Source organism: Crinia signifera, chromosome 7, assembly GCF_055691185.1.
Source record: "Crinia signifera chromosome 7, ASM5569118v1, whole genome shotgun sequence".
Taxonomy (NCBI): Eukaryota; Metazoa; Chordata; class Amphibia; order Anura; family Myobatrachidae; genus Crinia; species Crinia signifera.
In genome coordinates, this window is record NC_139223.1 from 129002824 (window position 1) to 129030454 (window position 27631).

General features: G+C 44.7%; 1 protein-coding gene across 3 annotated transcripts in view; it reads right to left on the minus strand.

Moving 5' to 3' along the window:
* Positions 1 to 27631, minus strand: part of OBSL1 (obscurin like cytoskeletal adaptor 1) — a 124469-nt gene that overhangs the window by 65024 nt on the left and 31814 nt on the right. For 2 of the 3 annotated variants that reach the window (XM_083153804.1, XM_083153802.1), the window contains exons 7-12: positions 23562 to 23834; positions 18360 to 18632; positions 13227 to 13499; positions 6193 to 6465; positions 4512 to 4784; positions 3815 to 4087 (exon numbers count right to left, since the gene is read on the minus strand). In XM_083153804.1, the coding sequence (XP_083009930.1) occupies positions 3815 to 4087; positions 4512 to 4784; positions 6193 to 6465; positions 13227 to 13499; positions 18360 to 18632; positions 23562 to 23834 (1638 nt within the window). The remainder of the gene's footprint in view (positions 1 to 3814; positions 4088 to 4511; positions 4785 to 6192; positions 6466 to 13226; positions 13500 to 18359; positions 18633 to 23561; positions 23835 to 27631) is intronic. The other variant, XM_083153805.1, reaches the window with a different exon arrangement.

Consider the following 27631-nt stretch of genomic DNA (forward strand, 5'->3'; position numbering starts at 1 on the left):
CCGTGTTAATCACAAGTACAATTTTGTGGATCCGGAAAGTGGTGTCCACACCCAAACAATTGAGAGACTTTGGGGTTCAGCTGAATGGAGAAACAAGCGGCAATGTGGGACAGCTCGCCACCATTTAGACTCATATTTGGAGAAAATGTTTGGCAGGAGATCACCCATTTGACCGAATCATGCATGCACTGACTTTGCTCCCAAAAGCTGATTGACTTTTTAATGAATCTTATTGTTACTATAATTGTTATTGAATCATTGTCACTTTTATTTTTTATTAATGTTAGTATAAATTGTTATATGTTCTTGAATCATTATTTATTAACTAAATTCGACCAGTTGCTCGTTAACACACATTGTCATTACTGTCAGATATGATATTGCTGGTGTGAATGTGTCCATAACACACCTCCATTATCCACGTTAGCCCGAAGCGTGGCGAGCATAGCGGAACACGTCCTCCGACCTTTTTCATACCCCCACTATTCACGTCGGCGTGGAGTTGACGCTATATAGTGTGGCGAGTGTAGCGAGCCACCGAGCCCGAAGCGTGGAGAGCGCAACGAGCCCCGCGAGGGGACACTGATTACATGTTAAGTAATCCGCGTCCGCTCGCCATGCTTTGGGCTCGGTGGCTCGCTGCGCTCGCCACACTATATAAAAGCAACTCCATGCCGATGTGGATAGTGGGGGTATGAAAAGGTCGGAGGACGCGTTCCGCTGCGCTCGCCACACTTCGGGCTGACGTGGATACTGGGGGTGACGCAAACCAATGGCAGAGGTCATTGCATCACATGTCATACTTAGCTCCCATCACATCTCATGCCATGGGTGCTTATACAATGAAATATTGCATTGCATCTCATCTCATTTGGTGCCATGTGATCCTATGCGATATTTCATTGTATAAGCACTCCTGTGAACCATGGCTGCTTATACAATGAATTATTGCATCACATCGCATCTTAACATGGCTATCGCATCCCATCGCATACCACTATACATGCGATGCGATTTCACTACGCAGAATAGCCCACTAAGCTATTTGCGTACTGGGTGCTTTGATAATACACAAGTACCAATCATATGCGTACACCATCAGAAAACACAAATTCATCAAACACAGGAGCTTAGTAAATTAACAGAATATAAACAGCCGAGTTTAAATTCAGCAAAAACACAAATCTTATTAAATATACCCCTCAGTAACTGCAGGTCAGTTATTAAACATTATTACAAAATGTTAGTCTGTGTTTCTTATTTTTTGTTTGCTTCATGAACAATGGTGGTCCCTAAGAATGCTGACCATTGTCATTGAGATCATTGAGGTGGTAGGGTACAACAGGAGTGGGCTAGTAATCTCTGTAGAATAACGTAATGGGGGAAATTTACTAAAGGAAATGTGTAAAAAATAGGTGTAAAAATAGGTGTATTTGTATCCAGAAATACACTTATTTTTGACATTTTCTATCCTGAAAATACGGCAATTCATATTGATAGCACGTCAATACGAATTGCCGTATTTTCGGGATAGAAAATGTCAAAAATAAGTGTATTTCTGGATACAAATACACCTATTTTTACACCTATTTTTTACACATTTCCTTTAGTAAATTTCCCCCAATGTCTGCAATAGGCATGGAGTGGGTTAAACATCCAAGACTGTTGTGTGACCTAGGGAAGCATGTGACTCGGTGGTCCAATAAGGACTTAGGGAAGGGCAGTGTTAGCTAGGATATCAGGGCAGGAAAGGGAGGAGTATTTCTCTCTTTCCTGAAAGAAGTGTTGGGTTTGTTTCAGTAATTAGTGGAAGTAGGCCAAAGCTATATTAGTGGAATTGAGAAAGAGACAGACCATATTCATTTCTATTGTGGACTTGTAGAAAGGTCACATCCTGCTGAAAAATTGCTGTTTAAGCTTTGGGCTTTGTGTTCTTCTAATCAGTGGCGGTTTTTACCTATGGGCTGCAAGGCTGACCTGCCAGTCACAAAGGCAGTCCCATTGGGAGGTGTTCCCGCCCTCCGGGATGCCTTTGTAAGGGCTACAAAAATGCAGACTGTGCATGAGCAGTACCTATATCAGTACTGTGCACGCGGCGGTCTCGGTGCCTGTAACTTATATTGTACAGGCACCGGGACCAAGATTGCTTCTATGGGCTGTTGCCAAAGCAGCCCATAGAAGCTGGCCGCATGCGCAGTACACATGTTTGTACTGCACATGCGCCAGTCCCGGCGCCTGCAATCACAGGCAGCGGGAGGAGAGGAAGTAGCAGCAGCGGCGGCAGCGACAGGGGGAGGGGGGTGCCTGAATCTTGGTACCCCCGCTGCAGCCAGAGGCAGCCCCCCCCCAATAAGGTACGAGCCACCACTGCTATGTAGGCAGTGGCGGCTCTTACCATTATAAAGGAGGGGGCTGCCGCAATGCGGGCCCCTCCACTGCCGCTGACGTCCCCAGCCACCGCTGCCGTCCCCAGAGGTCCGCGCAGGCGCACACCCGTGTCCCCTGCACGGGGCCAGCGCATGCGCAGTACCTTCATAAATACGGCGCATGTGCTAGCCCAAGCCTCCGTAGGCTGCCTTTGCAGCAGCCCCCGGAGACTTGATCGGGTTCCCGGGTTCCGGCACATGCGCAGTATGGTCCACGATACTGCACATGCGCAGAACCAGTTTTGGGGGCTGCTGCGCATTTGCGCAGGTAGAGGCATCCCGGAGGGAGGGAACACCTCCCGATGGGATGCCTTGAGTGGCTGGCAGGTCAGACTTCCAATAGGTAGTCACTGCCAGTCACAATGAAGCCAGTGCAGTCTCACAGACTGCATCTGGCTTCACTTTAGGCAGAGACCGTGGCGGATTTTACCTGGGGGGGCTGCAGCCCTGCAGCCCATAGGTAAAAACCGCCACTGCTACGTAATAACTACGCATGTGCAGGTATAAAGTAAAATAATCCCTGATGCGATCACTTTAGTTTACAAATTGCTGCGATGTGCTCCTCTCAGAGGGCCGATCCCTGGATGTGATTTTTGATACATCTATGCAGAAATAATTTCTTATTGCCAGATTAGCATAAGATCCTTGAGATCCATAAGATGCTATAAGATAAAAATAGTGAGCCCCCAATAACCATTGTTAACGCCATCAGCACTATCAACGCCAACCCGAAGCGTGGCAAGCCCGAAGCGTGTCAAGCGCAGCGAGCCCCGCGAGGGGAAATGGTCTCAGGGACCATTTCACATTGATTCCAATGAAAAAATCTCGTTGATCGCGTCGATTGCATCATCGCATAAACACATAAGATGCATGAGATGCTTGAGATATCAGCCCGACACATACAATCTAGATCGTGGGCGCCGTGCTAGGAAATAAGAACCGCTGTTTTTTACACAAATGTGTGCTCTTGTGTGTTTATGTGGATAGATAGGTAGATAGATAAAGAAGTAGACTCTGATTGGTTGCTATGGGCAATATCCCTAATTCAATAGAATTTCCATCTAATTAACCCTTTGAGTGCCAATGTTGCTGTGAGAGATCCTCAAAAATATCCGCTAAAAATTCCAGCATCGCTCACAGCGACTGTTCCTTTTTTTTTGTGCAATATTTAAATTTCAATGAATGGACTTGGCTGTATTTGTCTTTATTGATACTAAAAGAACAGTCGCTGTGAGCGGCGCTGGCATTCTTAGCGGATATTTTGAGGTTCGCTCACAGCAACGTTGGCACTCAAAGGGTTAAACACATAACAGCTGGACTAGTTACGCCAGAACACTTTTTGCTATTATGATGTGGTCTACATCTACTGATACAGGAAACTATCAGACCTGTCACCGTCACGCTGTAAAATATAGAATCGTCTCCGGCATCACAGACAAACTCTCCAGAGTCCTCTGCCTGTGTGGAAAGAATAACTAGTCTCCGATATCTTCCATCAGACTCCAGCTGGATTCTCTCATTCTCTTCCACTCTCTCCCCATCCTTGTACCAGCGAACCTGGGCATTCTCGCGAGACACCTCACACCTTAGGATCAGCTCCTTCCCGCTAAAACACCTTTCATCGGTGTCATCATCTGGGTTTATGATCTTCACGGGTGGCTCTGGAAATACAGAAATATTTTTCTTTCTTTTAGAAATTCAAGAAAATGTATATGTTTTTCAGTGCTAATTGCCATTGGAGGAATTCATTTATAGCACCATCTACAGGATGTTCAGTGGTACTGCACAGTAATTATATAACATGCAAATGTTTCTTTAGTGACATTTGAAAAAAAAAAACCTATATTTAACTTTGTATATTTGTATACCCCAGAAAGGAGAGAAACTGAGTATGTGACAGAAGAAATAGATAATAGATAATGATAATGGTCATTTGAATATTCTAAAATAATGTGTTGTTCGTAAGAAGCAAACATTTTTAATTACGGATGTTTGATTTATATTTAAACATGTCTTATATTTAAATGAGAGGTATCTTTATAGCTACAACACAGCATTGGGTATCCACAAACAGTTGTCACTGACCTGTCACTGATACAGTGTAAAATACTGAGTCATCTCCAGTGTTGCAGACATATTCCCCAGTGTCCTCTGGCTTGGCACAAGTAATGATCAACCTGCGATGCCTCCCGTCTGATTCCAATCTGATGTTCTCACTCTCCTCCACCTCCGCTCCATCCCGGTACCAGCGCACCAGGCCGTTCTCTCTGGAGAGCTCACAGCTTAGAACCACAGGCTCCCCACTCACACACTTGTGTTCGATGTCATCACTCGTGTTTATGATCTTCACCGGGGGCTCTAGATATAGAATATATTATTAACTGATTTAACAAGAGCCCTCTCATCTGACATGATGCTTTGAAAATGATAATATGGAGAATAAGACTATGGCCCTGATTCTAATCCATACTCTCCCCTGTTCACGATGGTTTGGGACTGCACATGCGCATACACATGTATGCGCATGTTCAGGCTCTGTTTGTGAGCGGGTGCGGTGAAATGATTATTCGCCGGCCCTTTTGCACGGAGCAGTGTGAGCATGGGGCGTGGAATGGTGGCGAGGGGTTGCGTCCATGGGAACGTCCAGCGTTTTATGGGCGATCCCATGAAAATGCTGGGTGATCCCATGGAACTGCGCCCGTAACACGGTTGAGGGGGTTGGGCAGTTGACGTTAGCGGATGTCAGCTGCCCATCCACAGACGCGGCAAATCTAAGACACCAGGGGTGAAATGTAATAGGATGAGAGATTCAGAAAGTGAGAGATTTGGAAAGAAATCTCCAGTTTTTTTAAAGCGGCAATCATTTACACTGCAAAATCAAACTGGTTTTGCAGTGTAAATGATTGCCCCTTTAAAAAAACTGGAGATTTCTTCCCAAATCTCTCACTTTCTGAATCTCTCATCCTATTACATTTCACCCCAGAGGTTAGATCTGCACGCGCTTTAGAAATCATTCGATGGTTGGTCGCCATCAATGACGGTTCCAGAGGAGGGGCTGCAGCACAGTCCAAAATTCAAATAGGGGAGTCCCACCCACTGCCAGTGAGTCAGTTTGGAATTACAGTTTTTTGGCAGTAGGTGGGGCTCCCCTATTTGAATTTTGAACTGTGCTGCAGCCTCACCCCTGGAGCCACAAATGTCAGCGACCATCGAATGATTTTGAGGTTGCAAATGGATGTTCATGCTACACAACCATTTGTATGCATGCAGGGAAATCGGCGGGTGGGATTTAGATGACCCGCAAAGCTGCAAATTTCCTTGGAAACTGCAGAAAATGGGGCAAGATCTATTAGACAGATTAGCAGTGATTGGCTGGTGGCAAAACCTGACTAATTGGTAAGATTAACCATTTACTAACGGATTCAGGGTCTACAGTAAAGATACTGTCCTATGTGGCATTTTATACTACACTAGCCCCACGTAAGACAAATTGACCCCCACAATCATACTTTCATGTCTACCAGAATATCAGGAAAGTTTGATGATCATTAATATGCCACAAAATATTGTCATTAATAATGTTACAATAGAGGAGACCCAGGGAGTAGTTGCTCAAAAGTAATCTCATGAACTTTTTGATGGGCCACTTTATCCTACAATTACTTTGGATTATGATGGCCGTTGCCTGCTGCCATGAATGGGATAAAAGATCTATAGAGTAGGTCCCCAGGGGATCAGAGCTCCATACCTGTGAGAAAATACTGACCTGACACCAACACACTGTAGAAGACAGAGTCATCTTTAGCATCACAAACGAATTCACCAGAGTCCGCTGCCTGCACAGACTGAATGATCAAGCGGCGGTGACAACCATCTGCCTCCAGGGTGATATTCTCACTTTCCTGTAACTCTTCGCCATCTTTGATCCAGCGGACATTTGCATTCTCTCTGGACACCTCACAAATGAGCTCTAGATGCTCCCCACACAAAACCCTGTGTTCCAATTCATCACTTGATTTTATTATCTTAACTGGGGGCTCTATAAGGAGAGAGATAACATTAGAAAAATAAAATATAGGACTAATACGAAAATAAATGAATACCGTTGTCTTATAATTGAATACTCGCCAGTGGTTGAAACCGGGCTAGTCACAATAAATACTTTTTTTTTACATTGTGTATGTTTAGGAGAGCTGTTTGCTAAATGTGGTAAAAATGCAAGTAAAAATTATTTATGCTCACCCGGCCGGTGCGGGGATTGGGTGGACGTGGCTGCGGGAGGCACTGCAGGCAGCAGGAGCCAGGACGGGGCCGGGTGAGCTGCTCTCACATGGCCCGGTGGCGGGTGGGTACTGGAGTTGGCAGGAGGGTGCGGCGGTGGGCGGTTATGGGGGGCGGCGGACAGGCGGACGGCGCCGTCCTCCCTGCCTCAATCCGGCATCTTTTTATGTCAAATTGAGATTGACGAATACACAGCCAAAACCTTTCGGTTTTGGCTGTGTTTCTGCCAAAAGCATGTGGATTAGCGGCTATTCCATCAATCCACCATGTTCTCGACAGGTCAAAAAAAACAACAACTAGCATTGAATAGATCGTAACCCATTCCGATCTATTCATGTCAAAAACTGCCATCTTTTCGGCAAGACGGCAGTTTCGACATGCATTGATTCATTGATTCCTTTGTCTGCCTTGATTCACTTGGTCCAGCGAATTTCCAATTTTTTAATACCATCAGAAACGGATGCCTTAAAGCCTGCAATACTCATCGATGGTGGCGATGATCTCCTCATTCAACAAGAATTTCTGACCACTGAGCCAGATTATCAAATTTGAAACTAAGAAGAACAAATCTGGAGAATAGGGTGGATGGGGAATCAGTTCCAGCTCAATTTATGTCTCATAGAAATTTACCACACTTATCAAATGACCCTCGTATTTGAGTTTGAGAGAAGAAGAAAAAAAAAAGAAAGTTAAAATCCATACAAATCACATTTCAATTAGTACTGCACAACATTATTAAGCATACTGTATGCTGATAAATGTAACATTGATTAATTAATAGACAGTTATAAATTTGACTCCAAAGTACAATTTGATAAATACAGTATTAGACTATAAAATCATACAAGCCTATAAAAGACCCCTTAATCTAGTATAATCCAAATACCATTGTACTAATACGGATGAAGTGATAATAAGGTTGCATTCATGTCAAGCCCCATACATACTAAACAATTGAAAAAAAAAACCATACCCTCCAACATCTGAAGGGCAGAAACCGGTACACATTCGGGAAGTAGGTGTGGCCACCGTTAAAGTGGGCGTGGTCACACCCCCTTTCCAAATGTTTACTTTGCAGCTTTTTTTTTCAAGAGGACTCCCACCACTCTAACAACCCAGCCACCCCCCACACATGCTGAGTGCTGTGACGCCCAGCAGTACAGCTGGGCGTCAGTCCCTGGCCCCCTGGCCATGTGCGCTGCGGAAGAGGGAGGGCTGGCATTCCCTCACTAATGAGGAGGCATCTGGCATTCCCAGCACCTCTGCCCTGTGCGTGTGTGTGAGCAGGGGGAGGAGGGCCCGCTGAGTCCCCCCATAGGGCAACTTGGGAGATGTAGTCTTGTGTAGGAAACTACACAGGAAACTACAACTGTGAAACTACAACTCCCAGAGTCGGAGGAACTGGCTACAAAAAAAGGTACATTCGATAGAGTTAGCCGGTACAGACCATTAACATTTTTTACTGTACCGGCTAATTCGGTACAGTTGGAGGGTATGAAACCCCATATTGCTCATTTTGGCCATTCTAAGTGATATCGTTTAAAAAAATTGTGTGTATGCTCAATATTTCTAACCCCTTCCTGACACAGCCAGTTTTTGCCTTCCTGACAGAGCCTTTTTTTTCAAATCTGACATGTTTCACTTAAGTGGGGATAACTTTTTTTTGCTTTTACTTATCCCAGTGATTTTGAGATTGTTTTCTCGTGACACATTGTACTTCAAGTTAGTGGTAAATTTGGGTCGATACAGTCTGTGTTTTTTTGTGAAAAATACCAAAATGTCGTGAAAAAATGGAAAATTTTGCAATTTGCAAAATGTCACATTTTCTGCTTGAGAGACAAATAAACATACCACTCAAAATAGTTAATAACTAACAAAGACCATATGTCTACTTTATGTTGCAATCATTATTTCAACCTCCTTTTCATTTTTTTGGACACTAGGAGGCTTCAAATATGAATAGCAAATTCTCAAATTTTCAAGAAAATTTCAAACACTGATTTTTTTAGGGACCAGTTCAGTTCTGATGTGACTTTGAGGGACTTGTATGTGAGACACCCCCATAAATGATGCCATTTCAAAAACTGCACCCCTCACAGTATTCAAAACAGCATTTTGGAAGTTTGTTAACCCTTTAGGTGTTTCACAGGAATTAAAACAAAGTGTAGGTGAAATTTCAAAATTTCTTTTTTTTTGCAGAGTTTCAATTTTAATACATTTTTCTAACGAATACAGTAGATTTTACTAGAGAAATGTGACTAAAAATTGATTCCCCCAATTCTTTTATTTTCATAAATATCCTATATGTGGCCCTAGTGTGCACGTTGACCAAACCACAGGCTTCATAATAGAAGGAGCACCTACTTGATTTTGGAGCCTCCTTTTTATGAGATTTTTTTTTAGGCACCATGTAGGTTTCTAGGCACCATAAGTGCTAAAAGTTAGGAACCTCCCCCACAAGTCACCCCATTTTGCAAACTACACCCTTCAGGGAATTCATTTAGGGGTATAGTGTACATTTCAAACCCCCAGGGGTTTCACCAATTTTGATACAACTGGGCTGTGAAAATGAAAAAATTTAATTTTTCATTTTCACAGCTCAGTTGTATCAAAATTGGTGAAACCCCTGGGGGTTTGAAATGTACACTATACCCCCTGATGAATTCCCTGAAGGGTGTAGTTTGCAAAATGGGGTCACTTGTGGGGGGGTTCCACTGTATGGGTGCTTCAGGGGTCATTCAACCAGAATCTGTGCTGCAAAATCCAAAAATCACTCCTTCCCTTCTGAGTCCTGCCATGCACCCAACTGGTATTTTTTGGTCACATGTGAGGCATTGCCATACTCGGGAGAAATTGGGGCACAGATTTTGGGGTGCTTTGTCTCCTTCATTCCTTGTGAAAATGAAAAATTTTGAGCCAGATCTGCATTTTTGTGTAAAAAAATGTAATTTTTTACACAAAAATGCAGTTCTGGCTCCAAATTTTTCATTTTCGCAAGGAATGAAGGAGACAAAGCACCCCAAAATCTGTGCCCCAATTTCTCCCAAGTACGGCAATGCCTCAGGGACAGCAGACATCTCCAAACTGTCACCGCGTCTATAGACGCGGTGACAGTTTAAAGCCATGACGTATATATACGTCATGTGTCGGGAAGTACTTCCCGACCATGACGTATATATACGTCAAATGTCGGGAAGGGGTTAAGGAAGTGTGAACAATGGATGTAGCATACAGTACACTATACAGAATTGGTTTTGAAAAAGTGGGGGCATAAATCAATATTCAAGATAAATGTTCTTTTTAAGGGCGGGATGTATCAACGCTTACCGTGGCGTTGACATCCCGTTTTCGCGTTCGTCACTTGTTCGCCTGATGTATTAATAAAGTTTTCATTTTCTGTTGTTGAAAAAACTCCGCCGGGTTGAAGTATCGCGGAGTTTCCGGCGCGAAACATCCTCCCATTGGACAGCATTGTAGCTGAAGCGCTGTGTGATGTATTAACACTCGCAGCGCTCAGCTTCTCTTCCATATAATTCGCCTTATATTGCTGGCGAACTGTTGTGTCCTGTGAGGGTAAAGTGTAAGGTAATTCTTCTGGAGGTGAATGTAACGGTTGTCCTGGTTTTTTATGTGGACAAGAGGCACCAGGAGCCATTGAGGTGCGAGGCACAGATGCAGTGAGCTGTGTGCCAGATGGGATTAGGGTAAAGGTGGGTGAGGAGGGTGTTTGTGGAGGCACCAGGATCCATTGAGGTGTGAGGCACTGTGCAGTGAGCTGTGTGCCAGATGGGATTAGGGTAAAGGTGGGTGAGGAGTGTGGCATATGAGGGCATATTCAAAGTAGGGCAGGGCGGTCTGACCACATGGGCGAGGTGTGTGTGTGTGAGGCACAGAGCAAGCAGGAGGCTTTTTAGGTGTTGGGATAAGGGTGGGTGAGGAGTGTGGCATACGAGGGCATATTCAAAGTAGGGCAGGGCGTCATCGCGCATGCGCAGTGAAAAAAAAACAAAAACGAAAAGATTTCGGGAGAGGTCCGCATTACCGCGGACCAAAGATGTGCATAAAATCATCGTAAATAACGCGAAAATCATCGCAAAACAATCGCGAAAAAAGCGCGAAAAAACGGAGTCCACTTCACTACAGAAAAGTGAATATTGATACATCCCGCCCTATAAGAGGCTGGAAATAAGCCTTCAATTCTGAATATATGGACTATGGGACTTATTTTGGTTCACTCTTTCTGGCAAATTCCTTCTAAAGCTGGCCATACATATGTCCGATATTGCATGCAATCATTCGATTTCAGCCACATCTGCATTTTTAAGCTGACATTCGACGTGATGAGCAGGCACGCCGTCGAATGTCGCATAGATAAATATTATGAGCTGCACATAATATTTATTGAATTGCATCAGCAATCGCATGTGGTTTTTAACCACATGCGATTGCTCGAATGCAATCAGCTGCAGGAGCGAGGCAGGGATGGGGAGCGGGCCAGGGATGGGCACCGGAGCCAGCGGGCGAGGAGCAGGAGCCGGTACCTTAGCAGGAGCGGGGCAAGGATGGGGACCAGAGCCGGCGGCAGCGGACGAGGAGCGGGAGCCGGTACCTTTGCAGGAGCGGGGCAGGGATGGGGACCCGGCGGCAGCGGACGAGGAGCGGGAGCCGGGGACCAGAGCGGTGGAGCTTTCAGGCGGCGGGACTTGGCAGCGGCAGCAGATGACTTAAAAAACTGGACGGCCCTCTGATTGGCTGAGGACGCTGAGAGAGAGAGCTCTCTCAGCCAATCAGTGGCCGCCTGAATGTGAGGCTGCTGATTGGCTGAGAGAGCTCTCAGTCTCAGCGTCCTCGGCCAATCAGAGGGCCGTTCCAGTATTTTAAAGTCATATGCTGTCGCTGCTGAGTCCCGCCACCTGACAGCTCCTGTCCCCAGCCAGGTAGTACCCTGCAGCCCCCGATGTCCATCACAGATGGCATGCGACATCGGGTGCTGCACTGGGCACCACTTGATGCGATCAGATGCGATGGAACAAGTGTATGGGCAGCATTAAATGGACAAAACCGTGTGCACTGCAGGTGGGGTAGATGTTACTTGTGCAGAGAGAGTTAGATTTGGGTGGGGTTTTACTTCAAAGTGAGATCTATATTGCAGTGTAAAAAGAAAGTATCAGTATTGTCCCTGCACAGACAGAAACTAAATAACTCACCCAAATCTAATTCTCTTTGCACATGTTACATCTGCCCCACCTGCAGTGCACATGGTTTTGTCCATCTAAGAAGGAATTTGCCAGAAGGAGTGAACCAGAATAAGGCCCTATATTAGAGCTCAGATATACAATGACTGATCTTATCAGGGAATGCTAGAGGAGAGGTCTCTATAGCCTCAAAAGATAAACTCTTGATATGTGGGAAATGATAGCCTAAATTTAACTCAAATACAAACCTTGAAAAATGTATTCAACTCCAGTTGCCCAAACCCTTAGCAAAATGGACTTAATTTGTCAATGAAAATCAATAACCCATTGTTGCAATGCAGTGAGAGGCTGAACCATGAGATAAAGGCATGGAGGAGACAGTTTGGTGGCACTGGCAGCAGAAACTCCAGTCAGAACACATATGATTATGGCATTCCTGGGAACAACACAATCCCCTGAATTATCAAGCAATCAATTTTGTTTATGTATGTATATCACCAACTGTGCATGTGTTGGGGCCTGCATACACAATTTAGGGTGATACAGGTGAATAGGGGATGTACAGATCTAAGATTCATCTGGGACTGGGTGGCAATGTGGTGTTCACAAGTAGGTGCTGAAGGAACTGCTGGAAAGTTTGGAAAAGATTTGTAAACTTTCCATTGCAACTCCCTCCCTTGTGTACTTCCCAGTGAATATACTGTAAGTAGTAAATACAAGGGGTTGGCCCTGACAATATCTGAATCAGGAAATCATGGTTATTATTCAAAAGACATTCATAAGACTGCTGGTAGGTTTTGATACTCGGGGAACCAAGAGATATGGTTCAGGTCATATGTAAGCAGATGGTAACTCATGGGTGAATGTATGAAGCAATGATAAGGGAGGAGAAGTGAGCCAGAGGATAAGTGATCCATGGCAACCAATCAGCACTGAAGTAACATCTATAATTTGCATTATATTAAATTTTACAGAGCAGCTGATTGGTTGCCATGGGCCACTTCTCCTCTGACTCACTTCTCCTCCCTTATCACTGCTTCATACGGTACATCTATCCCTCAGTGATTTCCATATATTACTAGATAATACAATTTAGAGGAATTTCTTCTTTAAATTATAGACCATACGGAGGGAATGTATCAAATCTTCTAGTGTACAACTGATTCTATTATTTATCCAGTACGGTACTTACTATAAACTAAAAGCTAAACACTTTTTATTGATTGGTTGCTATGGGCAAATTTCACCTCAATATCTGGAGCAGGGGGAGGGAAGTTGTATCAGTGACATATAGACTAATCATTCAGGTACCCATGTAACTGACCTTTCACTGATACATTGTAGAATATAGAATCATCTCCAGCATTGCAGACAAACTCTCCTGAATCCTGTGTCTGTGCAGATAGAATAATCAGTCTGCGATGACAGCTGTCTGCCTCTATTAATATATTCTCACTCTCCTCCAGCTCCTCGCCATTCTTGTACCAGCAAACGCTGGCATTCTCCCTGGACACTTCACAGCTGAGCACCACTCGTTCCCCGCTTGCACATTCGTGTTCTGTGTCATCATTAGTGTTCATAATTTTCACCGGGGGCTCTAAAATAATACAGATACAGAAGCTGTTAAACCAACCGAGGGCATTATTATTTTAACCTATGACCCCAGTACCATGAGGTAGTAATGCTAACCATTAATAATAATAATATTATATAGCGCTCTTTCTCCGATAGGACTCAAGGCACTTAACAGGTAGAATAAATGTAATACAGTACAGGAACAATAAAGTACATTAAAGCTTTTCATAAACGATACTCAAGGGAATGAAGGAAATGCTTGAGTAAACAGGAAAGTCTTGAGTCTGTTTTTGAAGGATTCTATAGTGGGGGCCTATTGAACTGTGTGGGGAAGTAAGTTCCATAGAGTCGGGCCGCATGGCTAAAAGCTCGATCCCCAGATGAATTACGGGAGATCCTAGGTGCTGCTAAGAGTCCTACAGATCGCAGTAATCGGGTAGGACAGTATGGAATCAGAAGCTGCTTCAGTTACCTTGGACCTTGGTCATGTAGGGCCAGAGCGGGCCCTAGCCTATTTGATGCCCTAGGTAAGATTTTGGTTGGTGCCCACGAGCACACGCCACTATATTACTGACCCCTCTATGCCCGCCACTACATTACTGACCCCTCCTTACCCACCACTACATTACTGACCACTACTTTCCCGCCACTAAATCACTGACCCCTCTATACCCTACACTACTGACTTCTACATACCCTACACAACATTATTGACCCCTCTATACCCGCCACTACATTACTGACTCCTCCATACCCACCTCTAATCTACTGACCCCTCCATACCCGCCACTACATTATTGACCACTACATTACGGACCCCTCTATACCCTACACTACAATACTGACCCCTACATACCCTACACTACTGACCCCTCTATACCCACCACTACATTACTGACCCCTTTATAGCCAACACTACATTACTGACCCCTCTATACCCCCCTACACTACATCTCAGCGGCAGACGGTCCATGGGCAGCTCTGGCACATAACAGATATTCTCTCCTCCTCTCAGGCAGGCTGCAGCGCACAGGAGTGGAGGCTATACTCACCGCCAACCTCTGTCCCCCCAGCGGCTCTCTGGCTACACTACACATGTCTGCTACAGATCCCAGCTAGCAGCACCAGGAAGTGCCCACTAGCTTTATCAGCAGCGGCTTCCGGCGACCAGCATGAGGAGGGACTACGGAGGCCAGCCCAGGGCTGTGGGTCCATCCCAGTGGGCCTATGCCCTGTGCAATATTTCTTCCCATTGGAGGAGGAGCTGCTGCTGCTGCTGGCCATGCATAGCAGCCCTCCTTCTGGAGCAGCCACAGCGGTCATCCTTGTTAGGGGCAGCCAGCAGTCCCATTCCCCCTCTCTGAGATACCCGGCACAGTGCAGGACCCACAGTGCTGCACCTGGTCAGGCGCTACCACGTGTAGTTATGAGCTGTCAGCAGTGGCGCTCATCATCGGATGCCTCCAGCTTAGGATACCCCTAGGCATAGGCAAATGCCCTAGGCAACTGCCTAGTTTGCCTATGCCTAAGGCCGGCTCTGTGTAGGGGTTTGAAACTCAGTAATTTGATCTTAAAAATGATTTACCATTTTATGGGCAGCCAGTGAAGGGAGTAAAGAATGCGAGTTAAGTGGCTAGAATGGGGCTGGTTGGTTGACAGCCTGGCAGCTGTGTTTTGTACTAGCTGGAATCGGTGCAGTTCTTGGGAGACCAAGGTAGAGGGTATTGCAGTAATCCAATTGAGACGATACAAATGCATGTATGACTTTTGGCAGATATTCAGAGGGAATTAAGGGCCTTATTCTAGTTCACTCTTTCTGACAAAATCCTTCTTAGATGGACAAAACCATGTGCACTGCAGGGGGCAGATGTAAAATGTGCACAGAGAATTAGATTTGGGTTTATTTTGTTTCTGTGCAGGGTAAATACTGACTGCTTTATTTTTACACTGCAATATAGATCTCACTTTGAAGTAAAACCCCACCCAAATCTAATTCTCTCTGCACATGTTACATCTGCCCCCCCTGCAGTGTACATGGTTTTGTCCATCTAAGAAGGATTTTGTCAGAAAGAGTGAACTAGAATATCCACCTAAGTGTTAGAATTTGGCTATGTTCCTCAGATGAAAGAAGGGGGATTTGATTGTGGCTGATACCTGACGTTATAAAGTCATTATGTTACTCTTCAAATGCTCTCTAAGATGGAATTTTTTAAAGCTTCTGGGATGACATGGTCCTAATGTGGAATGGTTCCCTGCATTAATATATACCACAGACTGTATATTACTGAATTTTTGCATTATGTGGCGATGGAGATGGAGAAGGGAAGATGAGCAGAGCAAATAACCTTTCACCTCTATCAGAAGCTGTTTAGTAACTGGGTGGGGGTTACTAAAAGATGATATTCATTGATTGTAAATCAATCTAAATTGATGTTGTTTTTTAGGGGCTAAAGTGAACTAACATATAGAAGAAAAATAAAATGTGCTTTTTAGCCCCTGCAACACAGCAATGATTTAGAATCAATGACAAAAATTACCTTAAATAAATATACCAATGGGAGTTTTGGAAAACACAGAAAATAATTTACATCGCTTTACAAGATGAGATTAGTTTATGCAGTTCACACCAGGCTATATATAGCTAAATGTATATAAAAAAAGACATATACTGTATTACATTCTCATTGTACTGTACTGTACCCCCCCCCCCCCCCCCCACACCTTTCTCTCTATCTCTATAATAGACAGTCAGTCAGTTCAATGCACAAATTGACCTATTAGGATAAACAATAACAATCTCAATGTGTCAGTAAAGTGTCAGCCAGTAGCACTGTTATATTGGATGTGGGAGGATCTGTATAAAGCACCAGGCCTCTTCAGAAAGGTATTTTAAAGTCAGGCGTCTTCTCAGGGCTGGCTATTGCTCAACCATTCTTTAATAGTATGTGATGGCGCTAATAACAACAGGTGTGCAATATACCAAAACACCTAAGGCTTTTTAATTATATTACATTTGATCTGTGCTGCAGCCTCACAAAAATGAGGAGCTGACCCTCAAGAAAATACTACAAGAAGGGAAAAGATGGATGAAGCGCTAAGCTGAGATCAAAGATAAATCAATATAATTGATTTTAAACACTCATTTAAGATAATAAAAACAACATGTTATATGATGGCTATATGAAACAATCTCACATAGAAAAACTAAATGATACATTTGCAGTTTATACGAATAAAAGTTACATAAAAAGTGACATTTGCAAAGACATTAATAAGCAAGAAATCTGTCCTCTGGTACCGTGAAAATAATGTCCACGTGTATATAAGAATGTTCTGTCATCTCCAAAATAATTCAAATCAAAGAGGTAATCACGTCCTTGAATTGTATGATTTGGGTTCAACCACCCAGAGCTCCAGTGTCCGCCGGCCACCTCCCCCAAAGGTTTCTATGAGGGATGTGAAGCTGCCCGATGTATCAACATCTGCCAGCCCGGATTTGCATCCCTGGGCTATCGCCATTCTGAGATGGCAATAGCCCATTGTAGCCTATGGGCTACGCGATCGCAATGCTGGCAGGGCAGTGTGTCAGCGGGGTTGGTGGGGGGGGGGGGGGGTGTCAGCACTAACCGCCCATGCTTCCGGCTGAGCGCATCCACCCAGATCGCATTGCAAATGCGATAATTGATAAATGGACCCCTATATACTTAACTTTTCGAGGTGAAGTACCACCAGTGACTACGGGGGAGATTCTCTAAGAATCTCCGCCCCCCTTCCCTGCCCATCGCATACTTAATTATCGCATATGTTGTAACATATGCGATAATTAAGGCAAAGGACAGCTCTTGCGTTAAGAGCTGTCCTTTGCGGTGGGAGTCGCCGGGTCCCAGCAGGTCCCGGCGGCTCCCCCCTCCCTCACACACACCCGGCGCTGCTGCTGCTGCGACGGGCTCTCCTCCTCACTGCACCCGGAAGAGGATCAGTGCAGGGAGGAGGACACAGGTCCGGGCAGCACTGCGCTGTGCTGCCCGGACACAGGTGAGGGGCGAGGGGGCGATGCGGGGCGGCGGGGGGTCGGCGCGGGGTGGCGGAGGGTTGCGATAGAAGCCCAAAAATCTGGCGATGCCTCCTGCCGCGGTAACCCGGCGGGGGATGCTTACAGCATCCCAAAATGCGGTAAAAACCCCGATAACGGGATTTTTAGTTTAGAGAATCCCGCCCCACTAGAGGCTACTCAAAGTACTTAATTACTCCTTAACAGAAAGTGAAACCAAAATTATATGTTTCAAAATTGGTGGATATGGACAGAGAGAGTACAGAGGGGAGCTGTGAAGAGAGACTGGAGGTAGGAGCAGATAGGCACTAAGCCATAATTTTAAGAGGCTTTTAGTTTGAACTAGTAAGTTTATATTAATGCTAGAGGATGCATAATGTGCATACTGTATTCTCATTGAATCTAATTATTATATCTAAATTCTATAAAACATCTAGTTTAGCTCTGAACAGATGCAGGAACATTACTGTATGAAGCACACCTAATCCACAGAATGCCCAGATATTATTATATTATTATAGTGAGAGAATATTTACTCCCTTGATATCAAATTGTGCGTGAATGTGCCTGTAGGGCACAGTATAAACTGCAATGTGGCAGGGATTTATGTGAAGAATTAAATATTTGTACAGGACGGAACATTTTCGCGAAATCGGAATTACATTTCCGAAATGTTGAATTGAAAATCGTGCTTATGGTTTTTATTTAATACCTCCGCAGAGTCCGTTGAGTGTTGCCTGTACCCTGTTTGATGTACCCATTATATGTATATGTACATATACACATACATACACACACGCACACACGTATCTTATGGAAATATTCACTGACCTGTCACAGTTACATGATAGAACACAGAGTCATGTCCAGCATCACACACAAACTCCCCAGAATCTTCTGGCCTTGAGTTGGATATAATTAACCTATGATATCTTCCGTCTGACTCTAGTTTAATGTTGTCGCTCTCTGCTATCTCCATCCCATCTTTGTACCAGCGCACTGGGGCATTTTCTCTGGAGAGCTCACAGTTCAGCACCACAGGCTCCCCGCTCACAGACCTGTGTTCTCCATCATCACCAGTGTTCACTATTTTGACTGGAGGCTCTAGAGAAGATAAGCAAGACAAAGAGTACTGTAAGCTGCATGGGTATACGACAGCTGGGTAGTAACATGATGGGGTCTACATGCGAACCAAGGCATCACTAATGGTAAGAGAAAGATATTAAGGACAACAAGCAGCAAAGCTAAAGATAAATAAGAAAAGATTATAGAACTATTTTTACAGCTGCTAATAACTGCGTCTTGGTGATGTCACTGGATCCTAGGCATGAATAGGCGGCATTGTCACTGATGTCACTGGTTGCTAGTGACTGGATATGTTGTATTCTCAGTGGTTTTGCTGCATCCTAATCAATTGCAGGGCCGAAATGAGGTTTTATGGGGCCCGGTGCAGGCATTTTCTAGATCCGCAAAGAAAGGGGTGGTGGAGCGCTGAATAGTACAATTACAGATATTAAACATCTTTGAAAAAGTTGTCTGTGGACAACGAAATGCGTCAGGCCAGGTGCTTCAGTCTGAAATTGGGACTCTATCAGATATCCATCCAATTGGACCCCAAAACTTCACTAATCTCAACTTGAACCAACTCTCTACTCCCCAAGTCTATCCATCTGGGACAACTCAAAACTGGACATTCACAGGGACACCACCACCTGCTACTCACCGGATTTCCTACCAAGGACTGAGACCAAGCATTCCTATTACATCAGGATCAGGTCCCGGTTATCCGGTCAGGTTTATGGACACCCGCCATTCCAGTATTCCCCAATACCATCTGGGAGATTGTGAAATACCCACTCGTGAGAGTTTCCATAGGAACAAGTGAGAAACTGTTTAATATCTGTCTATATATTGTATGAGACCCAATCAGGCTGTACACCGATGATATTGTTATTAATAGATGTGCAATTGCTTTTTAAATACTATACCTTTTTACCATATAGAATAAACAAATTGTATTACCCTAACGGTCATAATCTGTTTAATTGTATTATTCAGCGCTCCACCACCCCTTTCTTTGTGTTTTTCTCTTGTTATTTGGGGGCTGACCTCCCCATGGTGTGAGCAGCTAAGCTTCAACATCTCACCCAGAAGCGCCTGAATTATACTCTTCCACCCAGGTGGTCCAGTATATGTACTTTTTCTTCATTTTCTAGATCCGCCCCTGCATCCAATGGTACACAAGTGGCGCGGGTGTCTTAATAAATATCCCAGCGGCTGTGACATTTGCTTATTTTACAAGGCCGCTGTATACATTCTGATCGTAGCTGAGCAGACATTTACTTCTATCTGTGAATCAGGCCCACTGTGTAAGCACCAGAAGAAATATTTAGCATGTGCCCAAAAATTGGGCTTATACCAATGCGCCGAATCCTCAGATGGGTGGAGATCGCTAGTGCATGCAAATGTATTGGTGCGGTGACCACACTATCCTTGAAATGGGTGTTTCTCTGCAGCGTCCAAGTGATTATAAAGAACTCTTCTTTATCATAGGAGTGTCATAGGAATGTCGTGGGCGAATTGACCAACATCTGTGCTCATAGGACAAATCTTTTGCATCCAGCATGGGGCTGGTGACAGTCTGGATACTAATGATGAGGCCTGCGGCAGGGGACATAAGGACAGTGGGCAGAATAGTCTGCCATATGCAGCTGCACAAACACTTACTATACAGAAAGCAGATTCTTGCATCATGTACTAAGCAGATACCAGTGAACAGACAACATAGTGGCTGCGGATGCATCTGAATTAGCCCCAATGCGTGGCCCATACATACAGCCATGGAAATACTTGGCTGGTTAAGAACATACATATTCGTACATTTCTGCAGAACATAATTAAGTAGGCGTAGAAAGACGTATAACGCTGCTAGTGACAGCTGGCTAAGTGCTGCCCGGATCAGGGACATTCCTAATCTCAGCAGCTATTTTAATTAATTGCTTCTGTCTGTTGGCAGCTCCATAAAACTATCTTATTTCTGTGTATATGCTGGAAACACAGAGGTGGCCCAACAATCATTTGACACTTCTTACATGGGGAAGTGAAGGTCCCACACGTACAACTTCACACTTCCCATTATTAGCTTAGGATGGATGATACATCATTAGTAGCGCATGCCCAAGGGGTTTCTGAGTACCCAAAAACACACACCCCCTCCTCCTCCTGACAGACCATGATTTCTTTAGTTTTACTGCCACCTGCAGCCATAAGTGGGGCTGCCAGCAGAGAGCTTTGCCCTTGAGAATTCTATGGAATGCAGGGGACAGAAGGCTGATGAAACACCCCTCTTCCTACAAATTGGTGGGTTCACTTGATGGACTGCACTGCCATGTAGCACAGTCAGTGGATGCCTCGAGTACAGGACAGGAGACAACTGCAAGGGAGCAGCTGCTCCTCCTCCCCCAGAGCTGCAGGCAGTTGGCTGCAGTGTGTGGGTGCAGTGCACTATTATGCAACAGGAGCGGAGGTGGAGGCCTTCAGTTCCAGGTGCAGCTGCTGAATTTGTATTGCTGTGCATCCTTCCAGATGATGGGCCAAACTCCAAAATACCAGAAGCAAGGAGGTGTGATTTGATAAATACTGTATCATGTCTGGAAACCCCCCTACAAATCTTGTGGTTGTCCCTGATATCATCAGTTGGTCCTTACTGACTGAAGGGTTCCATAATAGGATCGTCCATTCAGTTCCAATTTGTTAAAGTATTCCCAATTCAGGAATCTGCATCACAGTCATTGACCATCCCAGAGAGTAAACCACTATGGGGGGCATTCAATCTGGGATTCCGACTGTCAGAACGTCCCGACAGTCGAAATTCCGGCCATTTTTGGCCGGCTTCCGAAACTTATCCGACTGTTGGTATTCAAGGTACCAAAAGCCAAGTGTCTGAAATCTGAAAATGGCCGGGGATTGTTGGAAAACAGCTGTGATTACTACAATCCATGGCCGTTTTCGACAAAACAGATCTGACTTTAAAAAAAAAATGCTGTTGGTCATGGCAGCATTGCTGTTATTAACGACAGCATTGAATAGGCAAGTGCTGATATTTCCCCTGTCGAGAAATATAGGCACAAATTAAATACCCCCTATGTGTCCAATTTAAGGAGGAGATTACAAAATGCATAGCAGAGCTAGTTCTTTTATTAGACAATGCTGAAACATTATTTGCTAATAATAATAATAATAATAATAATAGAAGGGTTTTGCCTTGTAAATGATTGTTCCTTTAAAAAAAAAAAAAAAACACATCCAAGATCATCTGGCATCGTCTGTAATAGGGTCCAAGCCTGGAAAGTTTGCACCCTATTATATATATAGTCCGTGATGTCATATCTTTGAATTGTTCTGTTCATATACTGTAGTTTAGCTTGGTGAAGCCACTAGAGGGCACTGTCCCATTTGGAGTATATGCCAGATACAGTATTTCGTAAATGGAATTAGTGGCTAATTGTCAGCCCGGACCTGTTCAATTACATATCTCCCAACTGTCCGACCTTTAAACTTTAAATCCGTAAATATCGCAGGTAATTGGATATACCTCATTTTGCTTATATTTGCAAAAGCCCTCCTACCATTTGACTGTCTGTAAATACTGTTTGTTGTATCACTGTCTCCTTTTGTAAAGCGCAACGGAATATGCTGCGCTATATAAGAAACTGTTAATAAATAAATAAATAAAATATTCACACTGAACATACCCATAAATCTGACATAAAAGTGTCCACTGGTCATTTGGTCGTTTTGGAGATCCTACCTGCTGCAGTCAGGATTTGTAAAAGATCCCTTCTGCTGGGTACAGATTGTGATCAGATCGTATGCAGAGTGTGTGCTCCAACAGATCATGCGACCATCGTACGATTGTTGCACAATCTGATCACGATCATGATCGTTCTGGTGTGTACCTAGCATTATTAAGACCTGACTGTAAGTGGACGTATCTCCCAACTTTGAGGAATCCGGAGGAGGGACGCTCACAAGCACGCCGAAGGCACGTTGAAAATTGTGGGGGCGTGGTCTAGCTAAAGGGGGCCTGGTCTACACGCGCGATGCTCCTGCGAGGCCACGCCCCGGTTTCGCCACTGTGGGACATGAATAGACGCATGCACAGGGATGAATGGATATGTGCCATATATTTTCTCTGGACATTTCTTTAGAGAAAAGCACACACTGTTTATTACCATGTCTACCTCAGGCCCAGCGTTAAACATCTCTTATTCGAAAATAAATCTCAAGAATACTTTCAAGGAGGAGCTGCTCTTTTGAACATATAGCTGTGTGAAGCCAATTCAGTATTATATAGTTTTGTCCAGATATACACTGTTCAAGTGAAACCTGGAAAAGACACATAATGAGACGTGGGGAAAAGGAGACATTGGTTACACATTTTAACCCCTGACAGGCTCTGTCAGAATTGTGTGAAACCCATAACGGTCCGGACCTGGAACACCATACCAGACTGGCTCCTTGCAGCGACTTGTGTCACTCTGGAAATCTGTGGCCTGTCCCTGACATTGTATGACACACAGCAAATGGTATAGGGAGCTGTACAGGCAGAGAGACTGGTTCCAGAATCCGGACTATTCCAGGTTTCACCTGATCCCCTTCCTGGATCCTTAATAGTACGGGTAGAGAAAATGGCCTCAATTTTCCACACATCTACTCTGTACGGATCATTAGCAAAATATCTCTGGAAACTATTTTAAAATGTTGGCAACTATGCCCAATATAAAAGCCTGGTCTGGAATAATGAACATATGTTGATAACTATATAAAGTGTGCATGGTCTCATTGGCAACTGGCTGCATTTTTTCTTTATCGGAGAACCTCTGAGTTTCTCTCCTTTATTGTACTCTCCTTAACACTTAATCAACTGCCTGTTTGCAACTCACTATTTATATCTCTGGCCTGCAGCCAGTCTCATAGACATCATTATTAGAGGAAGACAATGGTGTGAATGCTCTGGAACCTGTCACTGACCTGTCACCATCACATTGTAGAAGACCGAGTCATCTCCAGCGTCGCAGACATACTCCCCAGTGTCCTCTGGCTTTGCACATGTAATGATCAACCTGCGACACCTCCCATCTGACTCTAGCCTGATGCCCTCGCTCTCCTCCACCTCCACTCCATCCCGGTACCAGTGCACCAGGGCATTCTCCTTGGAGAGCTCGCAGCACAGAACCAGGGCCTCGCCGCTCACACACTTGCATTCTGAGTCGTCGCTCGTGTTTATGATCTTCACTGGGGGCTCTAGATAGAGAAATTCTTAAATAGATGAGGAAATACAACCAATTGGTAAATGTCCATTTAAACTGTCACCGTCACCCACTGGATGCAGCCATTTTATGGACTGAACAAACATATATGGCAATGTGCAAACTCTCTATAGACAATCCACAACCTCAGATCACAGAAGAGACAGAAATTCACAATGTTGCCTGGATTAAAGCAGGCTAAGACCTTTACTGAGCAGAAGGGCCAAATATTGGAACAACTTCCAATCAACCTACAATCCTCACCACAACAAGATAAGAAAATCGGTTAATCAAAGTGACATCCAATAAGGCAAAATAATCTGAATAACTCCAAATTAAGATGCTCTCATTTTAAAATGACTCACTGCTTAATAGTGTTTAGCACAGGGAATAGCATATGCTAGAGAGTATCCTTTAATACAGTGGTTCCCAAACTTTTTTGAATCACGGCACCCACGGCATCAAAATATTTTCAAGGCACCCCAAGGCCAAATGCTTCTTATCGAGAAATTCAGAAAAAAAAATATTAAATTAAGTGTATTGTGTTTTATATGTCACAGTTATCTGGTGAGGGACAGGATTTGCTTCTGTTTGTGCACATATATTATGATTGGCAGCCACAAGCACTGGTTTTGCCTGGTACATTGGCCATAAATAACATGAATTGATCTTGGCCCACCAACCAAAGGTACCCCTGCAAGTGTCCTGTGGCACCCCTGGGTGCCTAGGCCCACAGTTTGGGAACCACTGCTTTAATACAAACCATACCTCACAATTGTCCCAGTTCTGTTTGATGGTACTGCCAAGCATTTATAAGCATGGCTATTCCTTGACAGTTTGGACCTTATTCTGGTTGCTTCACAAGGCTGCAAATTTGCAGCCTTGCGAGTCCACCAGGTGCTGCCCTGCATATGCTCATACGGGCTGCAAATGGATGTTTTACATAAACATCCATTCGCAAGATGTGGGGGAACACCCACATCATTCGATGGTCGCCGGCCATCAAATGATGTGGAAGGCACACGCACATCTAAGGTGACTCTAAGGTAACCTTAGATGTGCATGGTATTCAGAAGAAAGTGGGCGTAGCTGACATCCGGTGATGTCAACTGCCCCCCCGGCGCCCCCACATCATTGAGCGATTTCCATGGGAACGCCCATCGTTCTCATGGAAACACCCATGAATCGCTGGGCGTTTCCATTGGCGTGACTATCCGCCACCGCCCCATGCTCCCCGTCCGGCGCAGGCACCGTGGCCGCAGAAATGCGGCTGCTCATGCGCTAAACATCAGTCCCCGTGTGAACGAACCAGAATAACCGCCTTTGTCTCTCAGTGCTCCTGCATCCCGCTGTCCCAGCACCACTGTTCTCAACTGTTGCTGCCTGCCTCCTACCTCTGGTAGTAAATGCCATCCGCTGGCTGTCAATTAACTTGCAAACGGCCAGTGATTGCGGAGACTCCCCACGATTCGATCACAGGGAGCCACCGCGGATGCACACTGCTAACTGCTCGGGCTGCAAACGGGTCTGAATCAGGCCTTTAGGGACTATTTTATCACTTTTTGAAGCTTGATAAATCTGAGTGATAAGCAACCACACAATCAGCTCCTAACTGCCATATCCCAGGATGGGTTTGAAAAATGACAGACATTAACTGATTGGCTGGTTGTTTATCACTCTCTGTTTTATCACTTTTTGAAGCTTGATAAATCTGAGACTGGGTCACCGTTCACAGAAAGGATTCCTTTTTGGAGGCACACTTTTGAATGAATAAAGATGGTGTTTAATGAATAAGATAAAACTTAACTTTTAATTCCATTTATATTAAAATGATGATAACTCTATAATTACATATGTTGCATAATTTGCCATGAAGAGTTAAATAGATTACAAATTACTTTTAGTGAAACTAAACAAAACGAAAAATGGCCACTGAAATTTACCATGTATTTTTTGTCGACACAATGACAATTTACCATGTATTTATGTCGACACAGTGGCGGTTAGTGGTGTTATTAAACAATCATATATTGTTAATATATGATTTACTTTAGGTCCTTAATAGGCCAGCTGATGACACGTCCAGAATATGTGACAAACCTGTACTACTCAAAATCTTGTATTTGCTACCATCCCTATTTGCTACCTGCTAAATCTGAGACTGATAAACAACCAGCCAATGAGTTAATGGCCCTTATTCAGATCTGATCGCAGTACAAATTTGGGTACTTGTTTCCTAGCATGGCCACACCGATTTGTATCGGGGTGATCGTGTCGGAAAAATCGCGTTGGTAGCATCGCATGCGACCAAATCGCATGCGATGCGACCGACGCGATCGACCCGATTTTTACATTGAATCAAATGTGAATAGGGCCCCTGGGACCCTATTTTACATTGGATTCAATGTAAAGTATTCCCCAGACCCCCAATTTTAGCCCCTCAACGGCACCCTACGATTCACGCCAACCCGAAGCGTGGCGAGCGCAGCGAGCCCGCGAGGGTCGGCGGTGCGCGTCCTCCGACCTTTTCATACCCCTACTATCCACGTCGGCGTGGAGTTGAGAATATAAAGTGTGGCGAGAGCAGCGAGCCACCGAGCCCGAATCGTGGCGAGCGCAGCGAGCCCCGCGAGGGGACGCGTATAACTTCACAGGTATACGCGTCCCCGCCACGCTTCGGGTTGGCGTCAATCGTGGGGTGACGCTCACAATGGGGTTGCGTAACTTTTTGACCATGACGGGGCCATATACAATGTGAAATGGGTCATATTGGCCCATTTCACATTGTTTCCTATGTAAAATGGACTTAATCAAGTCCATCTCATCTTGTGCCATTATAATGGCACAAGACCGACGCGATGCTCCCGATTTCAATGTTAAAAATATTTTAACATTGAAGACTTTGGCAAAATCGCGTCTATCGCGTCGGTCGCGTCGGGGGCCATGTTAATGCACGCGACCAACGCGATGCCCCCGATTTTGCCTTTGCCTGTAAAATGGACCTGATTTCAAAGGAAATCGGGTCCATCGCGTCCATCGTGTACCTTAACTTTAAGGTACACGATGGACGCGATTGTGGCCGTGCTAGGAAACAAGTACCCAAATTTGTTATCAAAATGGGAAAAACCATGTGCACTGCAGGTGGAGCAGATGTAACATGTGCAGAGAGAGAGTTAAATTTGGGTGGGGTGTGTTGAAATTGAAATCTAAATTGCAGTGTAAAAATAAAGCAGACAGTATTTACCCTGCACAGAAACAAAATAACTCCCCCCAAAACTAACTCTCTCTGCACATGTTACATCTTCCCCACCTGCAGCCAGGGCCTGTGTAAGGCTTCTCAGCACCCTAGGCAAAACTTCAACCTACTGCTGAACCCCCCCCCTCCATACTGCCGCCAATAACCATTTCCGACCCACAACATTTGCCACCCACAACAGAGTGCAAGGAGGAGAGGGCAGCAAAGTAGGGAAGTATGCCTCAAGGAAAAGTATGGAGGTGAGTTCTTAGAAGTTCCGCAGCAGCCACCTACAACAAGAATCATCACAGAAGACTTGGTGGCGCCCCCCCCCCCCAGATCCCAGCACCCTAGGCAGCTGCCTAAAGCTGCCTAGTGGTAAAGCCAGCCCTGCCTGCAGCGCACATGGTTTTGCCCATTTTGAGAACAAATTTGTACTGCGATCAGATCTGAATAATGGCCAATGTCTGTCATTTTTCAAACCCATCCTGTGATATGGCAGTTAGGAGCTGATTGTGTGGTTGCTTATCACTCAGTAGCGCACGCAGGGGGGTTTC